This window comes from Oryctolagus cuniculus, chromosome 5 (assembly GCF_964237555.1).
Source record: "Oryctolagus cuniculus chromosome 5, mOryCun1.1, whole genome shotgun sequence".
NCBI lineage: Eukaryota > Metazoa > Chordata > Mammalia > Lagomorpha > Leporidae > Oryctolagus > Oryctolagus cuniculus.
Genome location: NC_091436.1, coordinates 61,687,851 through 61,702,155, shown reverse-complemented (window position 1 = coordinate 61,702,155; position 14,305 = coordinate 61,687,851). Strand labels below are relative to the sequence as shown.

The 14,305-nt window shown below is 42.4% G+C and overlaps 1 protein-coding gene across 3 annotated transcripts in view; it reads left to right on the top strand.

Annotated features, from left to right (window-relative positions):
• The window catches only part of FIG4 (FIG4 phosphoinositide 5-phosphatase), a 125,899-nt gene that overhangs the window by 57,006 nt on the left and 54,588 nt on the right, over window positions 1-14,305 (top strand). For all 3 annotated transcript variants that reach the window (XM_002714901.5, XM_070073704.1, XM_051854439.2), the window contains 3 exons: window positions 1,564-1,609; window positions 2,571-2,719; window positions 6,077-6,243. In XM_002714901.5, the coding sequence (XP_002714947.2) occupies window positions 1,564-1,609; window positions 2,571-2,719; window positions 6,077-6,243 (362 nt within the window). The remainder of the gene's footprint in view (window positions 1-1,563; window positions 1,610-2,570; window positions 2,720-6,076; window positions 6,244-14,305) is intronic.

The window sequence follows — 14,305 nt, the reverse complement described above, 5'->3', positions numbered from 1 at the left end:
CTAGTCACACAGAGAACTTCTGCCTGGTACATTCCAAAAGGAAAAATGGTATTCAGGAGAAGACATATCGTTTCTAGAAAGAGCATTGGCCCATGAGCGAGTGGGAACCCTTCTGAAATCCACTTCCTCGATGCCACCCAAGGGCCAGGCTTGTAAGCTTTCTAAGGGCACAGTCAGCCTGGTTATGTTCATTCTTGTCTACACAGCGCCTTCCTTTGCATTATTAAACAAAAATATAACATCATCATGTAGCATTTTCTAACAAAATACATTCTTAGGCATTTATTAGTGCATGGGGAGAATAAGTAGCCTTTATCTGCTCCCCTCCTTGGGCAGGCTTATTAATTTTTTTAATAGAAAGCTTTTGTTTAATAAATGTAAATTTCATAAGTACAACTTTTGGATTATAGCGATTCTTCCCCCCATACCTGCCCTCCCATCCCAAACCATCCCACCTCCTACTCCCTCTCCTATCCCATTCTTCATTAAGATTCATTTTTAATTATCTTTATATACAGAAGATCAACTCTATACTAAGTAAGGATTTCAACGGTTTGTACTCACATGGACACACAAAGTATAAAGTACTGTTTGGAGACTAGTTTTACCGTTAATTCTCATAGTACAACACATTAAGGACAGAGATCCTACATGGGGAGCAAGTGCACAGTGACTCCTGTTGTTGATTTAACAATCAGTGATCACCTGAGGCTCTTGTCATGAGCTGCCAGGGCTGTGGAAGCCTCTTGAGTCCACAAACTCTGATCTTATTTAGACAAGGCCATAATCAAAGTGGAACTTCTCTTCTCCCTTCAGAGAAAGGTACCTCCTTCTGTGATGGCCCCTTCTTTCCATGGGGATCTCTCTCACAGAGATCTTTCATGTAGGTCATTGTTTGCCACAGTATCTTGTCTTTCCATTCCTGAAATGCTCTCATGGGCCTTTTAGCCAGATCTGAATGTCTTAAGGGCTGATTCTGAGGCCAGAGTGCTGTTTAGGGCATTTGTCATTCTGAGTCTGCTGTGTGGCCTGAATAAGTAGCCTTTAAAAGGGAGTCTGGCTGTGGCTCCAGTTGCACAATCAGTTAGCGCGCGGTACTTATAAAAGGGAGTCTGCAAAACAGTCAAAGGAATGAAACAAAGGCACCATGCAGAAATGCTGGAGAGGGGAGAGAATCCTAATGTTGAGTAGAAAAGGTCAAGGCATGAAAGAATTTGTTAGAAAGATGTCTATAATTATTGTTAATGTCTATAGAGACCAGACTGGACATAGGGTAAATGAAGACAGGGAATGCTTTGGTTGAACATAGGTGACAAAGAGCCAGTCTGGGGGCACTGGAGCAGGTTAAAATGCCCTTTTCCTGGGCAAGCCATTCACCTCAGCTTTTTGTATATTCACTTACATAGACTTAACAAAGAATGAGAACGCACGGAATTGGCTGACTTTTTGGGCTATTTAGCTCTATTACTTTGATTCTTTGGTACTTAACAAAGAACTACTATCAAAAGTAAATAGATGTATGCCATTAAACTTGTTTTTTAAAAAACTTATGTTTAAACACAGGTGGAATGAACTAGGAGGATGTGTGATTCCTACTGGTCGCCTACAGGTATAGACAATATTATGTTCATAATGAATAAAATCTATATCCATAGTATAAAGTTTTCCCAAAATCAACCAGAGATACTTCTTACTTAATGCAGAATTATTGCTCATTTGAGAATGATTTTTATTTTACTATTTTTAAAGATTCATCTGTTTACTTAAAGGCACATATAGAGAGAGGGAGAGAGAGAAAAATTTTCTGATGGTTCACTCCCCAAATGATCGCAACAGCTAGGGCTGGGCCAGGCCAAAGCCAGGAGCCAGGAACTCCATCTGGGTCTCCCACATGTGTGACAGGGACTTAGACACTTGAGCTGGCATCTGCTACTTCAGATAAGAAATAGAGCAGATGGGACTCAAACCACGCGATCCAATGTGGGGTGCAGGCATCCCGAGAAGTGGCTTAACCTGCTTAGTATTCGTGTTTAACTTTCACAGAAGGATGTGAGCAGAAGTACAATGGACTATGGATCTTTTTTCTGTATATTAAATTTTATTATTGGAAATACAAACACAAATGAAAATGTGAAAAGAATAAATTAAAATGACTTTGAAAAAAGTCAGGTCATATACTATATATGTTAATTATGCTTTACAAATGATGTTGCTTTACCCACTGAATAATTAGTTTTCATAGTAAAAAGCCCCAATTTTACTAATTGGCACATGTGTTAGCTGTTTGTTTTGATCTTGTCAAATTAAAGATGTAAATTCAAATGTAGACCAGGTCTGCTGATGCTGTTGAAGCAATAGTAGCTGAGCAACAAATAACTTACATAATTTTTAAAAATCTTTTCACTCTTTTCACTATTAAGTTTACATAAAAGTCAGTGGTTGATGTTTGTTCAGGAATAACACCTGCTTACAGTCTTTCTTCTGCTTCTCAAAGAAAAGCAGCCTAAAGTAGTAATGGGAGTAGTTTGGTGCTGAATGGTGACTGAGAATCTTAGGATGTTTCTCTTTAGACTGGCGTTCTGCGAACCAACTGTGTGGACTGTTTGGATCGCACCAACACAGCCCAGTTCATGGTGGGAAAGTGCGCTCTGGCTTATCAGCTGTATTCCTTGGGACTGATCGACAAACCTAACCTACAGTTTGATACAGATGCTGTGCGGTAAGCCTGCCTTTTGCCATTTGAATGCTGGTAATGACTGAAAGCAAGTCTGATTAATAATAATGACTTTTATAAGCTCATTTCTACTTTTAGCTTCTCAAAAATTATGTTGGTAGAAGACATTATTCAAATTAATTCTGTATAAGTTTTTCTATTAAGATTTGTGTGCTATTGACATGTTTTGTTTTGGGTCTGTTTGCTTTTGTTAATTATCAATAAATATTGTGTTTTTTAGATATATTCAAAGTACTTAGACAAAGCAGTAATTGAAATATTTTAGATGACATTTGAAACAAGTATTATGCCTTCATACATTTTAAAACTAAGAAAATATAAACTATATTACATTTTTTGAGATATAAAGGATTTATTCTTCATTATTGATTATTCACTTCCCCTTGGATCTGTGAAATTATATGCATTATTATTTCTTGAAAATTCAATGATATTGGTACAGTTGGTCATCTGAAGTTGTCATAAAGGCTCATCTAAGGAAGTTATCAGCTTGCAAATAGCCAGAGCCAGAGAGAACACTGCACCGAAAATATTGACAGGCACTGGAATAAACCCAGGTTTCCAACATGTATGTATTCTGGGAAAGAATATGGTCTGCCTGCCATGGGCTGAATGTCTGTGCTTCTCCCAGATTCATATGTGGAAATCCTAACCCCTCAAGTACTGGTGCTAGGAGGTGAGGCCTTTGGGAAGTGATTGGATTTGTGGAAAGAACTTTCATGATTGGCATTTCTATCCCTAGGAAAGAGACACAGAGAGCTGGCTTTCCTCTTCCTCATGGAAGGATACCAGGAGATGGCACCATCTATGAACTAGGTAGCAGGCCTTTACCAAACACAGACTCTGCTGGTGCCTTGATCTTGGCCTTCACAGCCTCCAGGACTATGAGAAATCAATGTTTGTTGTCTATAAGCCACCCAGTCCATGGTGCTTGGTTAAACCAGCCCAAATCAACTCAGGCACTGTGTATGACAAGAACACATCCTTTTTCAAAGACATTTCAGAGAGAACAAAATTTCTACAGAAATTCAAGAGTGTTTATTTTTTTCATCTCTCTATATTTTTAATTTAAAAACTAATTATATGTATTTATGGGCCATGGTGCACCATTTCAATATGTGTATACAGCTGTGTACAGCTAAATCAACATGATCAGCATTTCCCCTTCCCTGACATGTCTGCATGATTGCGACCTTAGAGCTCCCCTCCTTCACTTGCTCATCAAGTACGTACAGGCTGTTGTGAACGATAGTCACCCAACACTGCATGCAACACCAGGAACTTACTCCTCCAATCTCTGGTTCAGTGTTCATGATCCAAATTCACTCTACCCACCTCCCCCAACCCTTAAGTAATCACCATTTTGTGTTCAGATTGAGTTTTTTTTTTTTTTTTTAAAGCTTCCACATATAAGGGAGAACATGCAGTGTTTGTCTTTCTATGCCTGGTATATTCACTTAACATGGTGTCTTCCAGTTCCATCCATTTTGTTGCCAATAACAGGATTTCATTCTTTTTTATGGCTGAATAATATTCCATTTTGTATATGAATCTCATTTTCTTTATCTGTTCAACTGATGATGGACACCTTGGTTGATTCCATATTTTGGCTACTGTGAACAGTACTACTATAAACATGGTGGAATAGATATCTCTTTTTGTACTGTTTCTTGTCTTTTGGAAATATACCAAGTATTGAGATTGCTGGATCATATGGCAATCCTATTTCTGGTTATTTAAGGAATCTCTTTACTGTTTTCCACGGTGGCTGTCCTAATTTATATTCCCACCAAAGGTGTAAAAGAATTTCTCTATTTACACATCTTTGCCAGTGTTTGTTACTCTGTCTTTTGGATAACAGCCATTCTCTCAGGGGTAAGGTGATATCTTACTGTGCTTTCAATTTGCTTTTCTCTGATGGCTAGTTATATGAGCATTTTTTCATCTATTTGTGACCCATTTGTATTTCTTCTTTTGAGAATTGTCTATTCAAATCTTCTGCCTATTTCATTCTTTTTTTTTCCTTAAGATTTATTTATTTATTTGAAAGTCAGAGTTACACAGAGAGAAGGAGAGGCAGAGAGAGGGAGAGAGAGGTATTCCATCGGCTGGTTCACTCCCAAAATGGCCACAATGGCAGGAGCTAGGCCAACCCGAAGCCAGGAGACAGGAGCTTCTTCTGGGTCTCCCATGTGGGTGCAGGGGCCCAAGTGCTTGAGCCATCTTCTACTGCTTTCCCAGGCCATAGCAGAGAGCTGGATAGGAAGTGGAACAGCTGGGACTCGAACCAGCACCCATATGGGATACCAGCACTGCAGGAGGTGGCTTTACCTGCCATGCCACAGTGCCAGCCCCATCTGCCCATTTCTTTACTGGGTTGGTTGTTTTTTTGTTGCTGAGTTTTTTTAGTTCTGTATGTATTCTAGATATTAATCATTTGTAAGATAAGTGGCTTGCAAATATTTTTTCCTGTTCTGTTTGATGTCTCTTCACACTATTGACTATTCCCTTTGCTGTGCAGAAGCTTCTGAGATTGATATAATTCCATTTGTCTAATTTTGCTTTTGTCGCCTGTGCTTTTGAGGTCTTATCTAGGATATTGCTGTCTATACCAATGTCTTGAAGTTTTTCACCTAAGTTTTGTTTAACAATTTCTTATCTTCAGATCACATATTTAGGCTTTGATCTATCTTGAACAGAGTTTTGTATATGGTGAGAAGTAGGAATCTGATTTCATTTTTAAAATATGTATTCCCAGTTTTGCCAGCACCATTCGTTAAAATATCCTTTCTACACTTTATGTTCTTGGCACCTTTGTCAAAAATCAATTGGATGTATGTATATGAATTAATTTCTGGTATCTCTATTCTAGGCCATTGATCTCTGTGTTGGTTTTTATGGCTGTACCTTGTGATTTTAATTGTGATAGCTTTCTAGTATGCTTAGAAGTCTGGTATTGTGATGTCTCCAACTTTATTTTTCTTGCAGGATCTCTTTGGCTATTCTATTCTTTTGTGGTTGCCTATGAATTTTAGGACTTCTAAAATAATTTTGTGAAAAATGTCATTGTTATTTTTGATGGAGTCTGTCTATCTTTGATGGGTTAGGATTTGGTGTCCCTGCTTCCAATTTAGGTTTCTTTTGTCTGCTATGCTTCTTGGAGTAACAGTGTGAAAAATAATCCATGTTGTGTTTGCATCATCTTCAAGATGTTGAGGCATATACTTGAAAGGCTCAGAAGAATTCATAAAGTTTAAGATTTTTTTTCAGTCTATGGCTAATTGAATATCTTACGCAATCATTTTGGAAAAATGCTTTAATGAAAGTTTTTCTTTTGCTTAGGTTATTTGAGGAACTCTATGAAGATCATGGTGATACCCTGTCCCTTCAGTATGGTGGGTCTCAACTTGTTCATCGTGTCAAAACCTACAGAAAGATAGCACCATGGACGCAGCATTCAAAAGACATCATGCAGACCCTGTCTAGGTATTACAGCAATGCTTTCTCAGGTAATTCCGGAGTAATAGACATTTCTATGTCTTACCTCGGTGTTTCTTTTTCTCCGTATTTAAGTACTTTTTTTAAAGGTATCCGGTTAAATGAAAATAAATATTAAAAAACTTTAAATAAAATAATGTCTGTCACTTAGAAGGTGCTTAATAAATATTTGTTCTGTAAATGAATGAACAAACGCTTTGGGATATTTAAATATGGCGTTTTTGCATTTTGGCATCCAGCCTGAAGTTTTCACATTATATAACATGTTTTGATTCGTTGGTTTCTGTCTCCTTTATTTCTACTTGTAAAGTGCTGGTCAATTTGTTTGAAGATGTTGAATTATTATTTTTTTAAAGATTTATTTTATTTATTTGAAAGACAGAGTTACAGAGAGAGGGAGAGACAGAGAGAAAGGTCTTTCATCTGCTGGTTCACTCCCCAGATGGCCACAATGGCCGGAGCTGCGCCAATCTGAAGCCAGGAGCCAGGAGCTTCTTCCAGGTCTCACATGTGGGTGCAGGGTCCAAGGACTTAGGCCATCTTGTACTGCTTTCCCAGGCCATAGCAGAGAGCTGGATTGGAAGTGGAGCAGCTGGGACAGAACCGGTGCTCATATGGGATGCTGGTGCTTCAGGCCAGGGCTTTAACCCACTGCGCCACAGTGCTGGCTCCTGAATTGTTATTTTTTTAAAAAAATAGGATTTAAACTCTTAACAGCTAAGAACATAAATACCACAAAGGAGACCTGGATGAAGCTTCTGACTCCTGGATTCGGACTGGCCCAGCTGTGGCCTTTGGGGCCATTTGGGAAGTGAACCCATATACAGAAGCGCTCTCTCTCTCTCTCTCCCCTTCTCTCCCTCCCCCCCCCCCCGTGTGTGTGTGTGTGTGTGTGTGTGTGTGTATTGCCTGTAATGACTGCCACCCATCTTAAAACAAAAGAGGGCTTCAGCAGGACTCTGGATGCATTTGCTATGGTGTCCTGCCATCATAGGGACCCCCATGTGAAGGCCTTGGACTGCTATGCAGCAAATCAAAGCAGAGGAATGGGCTGAGGACAGTACTGCCATGTTGGGAACTGCCTTACTCCTGAGCTGGTTGGGCCAGGGATCCTTGAGTGTTTACTTGTAACCAGATGGGGCCTCATGGGAGAGGATGCTGGCATGGGTGTGTCCTAGGTGCTGGCCAGTAAGTCCCCTTGAGAGACAGAAAGATCTAGCAATGAGAATCAGGAGGTAAATACCATGTGACTGAGGTGCTGAGGAAGGAGTGACAGGAAACTGCCTGAAAAAGATGCATGTGCCCAGCTAAGGGAATTGCAAGAGGCACCGCTTGTGAGAGGCTTGGAAGCACCCATGAAAGGATCCCCAGAGTCAACTTTCGGTGTTTTCTAGAAATGTGCTGTTTTCTGTGTCATTAGTAGCTTCACACAGCACACATTCATTATCTCACCATTGCTGCGGGTCACAAGTCCAAGCACAACTTAGCAGGGGCTTCTGCTTCTCGTCTCACAGTGGCGCAGTTAAGATGCAGTTGTCTCATCCAGAGGCTGTCCAGAGAAGGATCCACCTCCAGCTCTTGGGTTTGTTGACAGAATTCAGTTCCTGGCGACTGTAGGACTCACAGGGACTTGCTTCTTCACAGCTGCCATGGGGAGGGGTCTGAAGAATGAGTCTGCTAGCAAGATGGAGTCTTATGTAATGTAGTGTCATCATCGGGGTGACAGCCCATCTTTGTCCTATTCCATTGGCCAGAAACAAAGCACAACCCCCTCCCTACTGAACACACACACACACACACACATACATGCACGCGCAATAAGTTCACATCAGTTTTCTTTTTTTTCTTTTTTTTTTTTTTTTTGACAGGCAGAGTTAGACAGAGACAGAGAGAAAGGTCTTCCTTTTTCCATTGGTTCACCCCCCAAATGGTCGCTACTGCCAGTGCTGCGCCGATCCGAAGCCAGGAGCCAGGTGCTTCTCCTGGTCTCCCATGCGGGTGCAGGGCCCAAACACTTGGGCCATCCTCCACTGCCTTCACGGGCCACAGGAGAGAGCTGGACTGGAAGAGGAGCAACTGGGACAGAATCCGGCGCCCCAACCAGGACTAGAACCCGGGGTGCCGGTGCCACAGGTGGAGGATTAGCCTAGTGAGCCATGACGCAGGCCTTCACATCAGTTTTCTAGGATGCCATAACAAAATAACATTAACTGATGCCTTAAATTAACTGAAATATGTTGTCCCACAGTTCTAGATGTTAAAATCTGAAGTCAGAGTGTCAGCAGGGCCATGCTCCCTCTGAAACCCATAGAGGAGAATCCTTATTTGTTTCTTTCTAGCTTGTGGTGGCTGCTGGCCATCCTTGGCTGGTAACTGTAACACATAAACCTGTGCCTCTGTCATGTGGTGCCTGTGTCACGTGGTGTACTCTCCTGTGTCCTTGTCTTCATGGTGCTCTCTGCCTCTCTGTGTGTCTCCCCTCCAACTCAGTTACATTGAATTAAGGGCCTGTCGTACTCCAATGTGACTGTATCTTAACTGGATGTATCTGCAAAGACCCTATTTCCCAATAAGGTCACTTTCACAGAAACCACAGATTAGGACTTTAATGTGTCTTCTTGGGAGATGCCTTCAACCCCCAAGAGCCATGGAGGAGATGAAGGGTGTACTTATAAGCCATGTGCCAACAAGTGCCTTCCTTCTGGGTGTGTGTTCCCATGAACAAGGTTTAGAACTGCCCTGATGAGAAGGGCATCCATCCGCTCTCCCACCCCTCTCCTGTCATCATTGGCCACATAGCAGGAGTCATTACTAATACTGTAGGACAAAGTAATATGCTTTCCAACAAGGACACAGAGAATGAAATATAGCTATAAGTGATTTAAGCAGAAAGGAGTGATATGAAAAGATAAAGATGGTTCTGAGAAAAGTAACATTCACATGATGGAAAAGGCAAAACTATGCACAAGCGAAAGTATAACTACTATGAAAGGAATTACTTTATGAATAATGAGGCTAAAACAGACTTTTTTATTTTAAGAAGCATGGTATTGCTGGGGTGTACAACTTCTTTTAAAATTACAATAGATATTACATAATGATGACAATTTTCTACAAAAATTTATAGAACAATTTTCTGTAAAGTACTCAAGATAACTTTGCAAAAGTTAATTCATCTCCCATGTTATACCCGTGGGCTGGGCAGGAAGATTCTTGCTGATAAAGAACTAGAATTGTGAGGTCAGGTGGTTAGGAATTACCCCTAGTTCGTCTCGACAGGTGGATGCTACATGGGCAACTCACCTTGCCCACTTGCAAGCTCATTTTGAGAACTGTTCTTGTTCTGGAGTTTGCCTCTAGGAAGCACCTGTTGGTGTCTAATGTAACTGGTAAATAGGCAGTTGGAGCATGCCTCACGGGGAGGGTATAGGAACCTGCATCTCTCCTGCAGCCAAAACAGTTAGACCTGGCAACAGAAAGAGCTGCTTCCAACTACCCTCAGTTAAAACTCACTGCGCTTCTACACAGGACACTGAAAACCACTGACCATCCTACTACATTTCCCCAGTAGATTCATTCTCCCACTCTCCAAAGTGACCGTTTCATACCCTGGTCTCACTTCTTAAACCTCAACACCCCACTCTCAGCTGATGACCCTGTTTCATACCTCATTGAGAAAATCAAAGCCACTGGAAGGGACATCCCTCTTCTTACCACTGAAGGCAGAGATTGTTTTTATCTGCACTCATAGTTTCTACCTTCTATTGTATTCATTAAATGTCCCACCCCATTCCAAGCCAACCCATTTGCAGTGTTATGAATCACACTCTTTCCTGCTCTCCTTTATAATTATATGCTTGTAGCTGTACATCATCAATTTCTTCTTCTTTGCTGCATGATTTCCATTAGCATAAAAGCATGCCTTAGTGTTTTCCATCCAACATTTTCATGTGTCCCTAATGCTGCATCCCCCTCTGGCTACAGCCCTGTTGAACCACTCTCTTTTGCAAAGTCTCTCTCTGGTTTCTTTTTTTTAATGATTTATTTTATTTGAAAGTGAGAGTTACAGAGAGAGAAGAAGAGACACACATACACACAGATCTTCCATTGCTGGTTCACTCCCCAAATGGCCTCAATGACCACAGCTGGGCCAGGCTGACGCCAGAAGCTTCTGGGTCTCCCACGTGGGTGGCAGGGGCCCAAACATGTGGGCCATCTTCTTCTGCTTTCCTCAGTCCATTAGCAGGGAGCTGGCTGAGGAATTGGAGCAGCTGGGACAGGAATTGGTGTCCATATGGGATGCCTGTATCACAGGTAGTGAATTTACCTGCTATGCCACAACGCCAGCCCCTGCAAAACCTCTTAAAAGAATTATCTACCTGCCCGTTCCTCCATCACATCCTCCATCTACCTGTTCCACCTTGTCTCTGCTCTGTCAGGACTCTGAAACTGCTTGTCAAGGTTACCAACAGTCTCCATTGCCAAATCTAAAGGTCACTTTTCTGGCTCCGTCTTAACTCACCCGTTTCAACAATTTGTAACAGTTGACCACTCCCTTTTTCTTAAATCTCCCTCTGTTACATCTATTTCAGGTCCCCTATTGATTTCCCTGCCTTGTTTCTAAACTCCCCTCTTCTCTTCTCTTTCTGTACTTACAAAAATATTTCTTTTCTTTTGATTTATTTGAAGGACCAAGAAAGAAACAGGGAGAGATCTGCTGTCTATGGGTTCACTCCCTAAATGCCCGTACCATCCAGAGCTGGGCCAGATTGAAGCCAAGAGCCAGAAACTCCATCCAGGTCTCCCATGTGGGTGGCATACCTGCTGCCTCCCAGGGTGTACATTAGCAGGAGGCTGGATTGAAAGCATGGAGTAACCAAGACTTCAGCCAGAAACTCTGATACAGGATGCACACATCCAAAATGGCAGCCTGATACGCTGTGCCACAATACCGGCACAGTCCTTTTTGTTATTTAAAATAAAATATTCACGTGTATGACTTTTGGGATCATAGGTCATTGGTGCCAAATTTCTTCCAGTGATAGCATCATTTCCGAGATGGAAATTCTTGACCATCTCAAACCTGATTCTCCACTTATTTCTTCTTCTACCTCAACATCCATGTCTCAATTCAGAAACCTAGAATGCATTTTTGAATCCTTTGTTTTCTGCATCACCCACCCTGCCAAATCCCAAATCTTGTTGGCTCCACCTCCAAAATATGTCCCAAATCCTCCCACTGTTTTCATCCTTCTGCTACTGCACTGGTCCACACACCCATTGCCACTGGAGGCTGCAGTGTGGCTCCTGGCTCGCCTCCCCGCGCCCCCTCTCCCCTATCTTGCTCTTCACAGCAACCAGAGTGATTTTCTCAACATTTAAATCAGATCGCATCACCCCCATTTTAAAATCCTTTCCAGGTTCTGTAACAAGACCTACAAGGCCTTGCGTGTTCCAGCTCCATCCGTCTCTAGTAGGTTACTGTTCTTCCTTCACACCCCCCTCTAGCCTCCCTGGCCTCCTTTCTGTTTCAGAGCTGCCCAGCCTGTTCTCACGTCAGGACTTTGCAGCTTGTGTGTCCTTCTGCTTGGGCACAGCCTGAGCTTCATGCAACCACCTCCTTACCCTTCCTGTTCAAATGTTACTGCCTGGGACACTTCAGCATAGGCTTCTTCCCTCGACCAGCCAGTCTCAGTATCACTTTCTCTCTCATGTCAATGCTGAACTTACATCCTCTGAAAATACCTTGTCCATTATTTGTTTGCATATTGTTTCCTTTATTACTTCTATATTGTTTCCTACTGTGAAATATCAGCTACTGAGAGCCAGGTCTTTGTCATTCTCATTGTGGGATATAATAGGTTCTTGAATGAATGAATTTTTTCCAATTACTAAAGTAATATGTGTTAATTATAGAAAGTACAGAATATCTCACAAATAAGCCATATAATCCCCACCTTCCAGAGATAGCCACTTATTCATATTTAAGAGAACATAGCCCTTTTGGTTTTACTATACATGTAGTTTATAATCAGCTTTTGTCCTTTTAGATAATGAGTAATCTTAATGGCCTTAAGTATTTTTCTACAGTGTGATTTTTAGCAGCCCCATGGTACTCTATCCATTAGAAGCATCATAATTTGGTTATCTGTTATGCATTTAGAGTCTTTCTAAACAAATACCTTTGAACATACACCCATTTTTTTGCATAGTTTTGATTTTAAGAAAATTCTGGGAGCCAACCTTGTGACATAGCAGATAAAGTCACCATCTGCAATGCCGGCATCCCTTATGGGTGTCAGTTTGAGTCCTGGCTGCTCAACTTCCAATCCAGCTCCCTACTAATATGCATGGGAAAGCTGTGGAAGATGGCCCAAGTGCCTAGGCCCCTACACCCATGTGGGATACCTGGAAGAAGCTCCTTGCTTCTGGCTTCAGCCTGGTCCAGCCCTGGTTGTTTTGGCCATTTGGGGAGTAAACCAGCAGAAGGAAGATCACTCTGTGTCGCTCCCCCTCTTCGTGGAGGAACGACACAGGACCCTGCGCTGTTCTTTCGTCTGCTCGGCCCTCCCCGGGTTTGCTGCTGGTTCTTCCCGGGTTGGCTACCGACCCTTCCACCTCCGTGGAAGGGCGGTTCCCCCTAGCCACTTTCCCCACTTCCGCGGGGGAGCGGCACACCGCCGGCCGGCTCTCTCGGGGGCTGCACAGGTGTTCCTTCAGATAGATGTTCCCCTAGATGTTCCCGGTGCATGTTGTCTCTCTCTTCCTTTATAGTCCTCTTCCACCAATCCCAACTCGGCTACCCACATGCCGAGTACGCTGCTCTCCTCCAATCAGGAGCAAGATCAGCTCCTGCAGCTCAGTCAATCAAATTGGCGAGAGACAGCTGCGTAGAAGTTGTTACTCCCTTCTCAGCGCCATATTGTGGGAGAGCAGATGCATAGAATAAGTCTTAATTCCAGTAACTTAGTCTAGTCCGAGTTGCTCCCCACAACTCTGTCTCTCCCTCTCTCTTTCTCTCTCGAACTCTGCCTCTCAAATAAATACTAAATCTTTAAGAAAAAATTCCAGAAACATATTTAAACATGTTTATTAGGTCAAAGGGTATGGATATTTTTCAGAGCTTAAACACACACACACACACACACACACACCCCTCTACCTGTTTTAAGCTCTTGTCCATATCCAAAGTATTAACATCTTCCTGGAGGTGGTGTCTTTTTTTTTTCTGATTTATTTATTTATTTGAAATGCAGAGTTAGAGAGCGACTGAGAGAGAGAGAGAGAGAGCGAGAGAGATCTTCTATCCACTGGTCCACTCACCAAATGGCTACAATGGCTGGGACTGGGCCAAGCAGAAGCCAAGAGCCGGGAGCTTCCTCCAGGTGTCCCACATGGGTGCAGGGCCCAGGGTCTTTGGTCCACCTTCCACTGCTTTTGCAGGTGCATTTACAGGGAGCTAGATTGGAAGTGGAGCAACTGAACCTCAAACCAGCACAAATATGGGATGCTGTCACTGTAGGCGGCAGTTTAACCCACTGTACCACAGCACTGGCTCCTGGAGGTGGTGTCTTATTTGCAATGAACATTTTCCAGGAACAGATCCTCAGGCTCATTATAGCCAATGTCACAGCACAGACTTAAGTGACCATAAACCTCATGGATATATTTTAAGTTGCAACAGCAATACATTCAAGATACCCTCTTTATGATCCTCTGAAGTATCCTTTTGAAAGTTATGTTTCTCACCTCTTTATCATACTTGCTAAAAATTAAATGGGCTTGTATGAACTTTTTAAAAAAATTTTTTTTTAAATTTATTTATTTGAAAAAGTTACAGAGAGAGAGAGAGAGAGAGAGAGAGGTCTTCCATCCTCTGGTTCACTCCCTAATTGGCCGCAACGGCCGGAGCTGTGACGATCTGAAGCCAGGAGCCAGGAGCTTCTTCTGGGTCTCCCATGGGAGTGCAGGGGCCCAAGGACTTGGGCCATCTTCTGCTTTCTAAGGCCATAGCAGAGAGCTGGATTAGAAATGGAGCAGCCAGAACTTGGACCGGCTATGCCACAACACTGG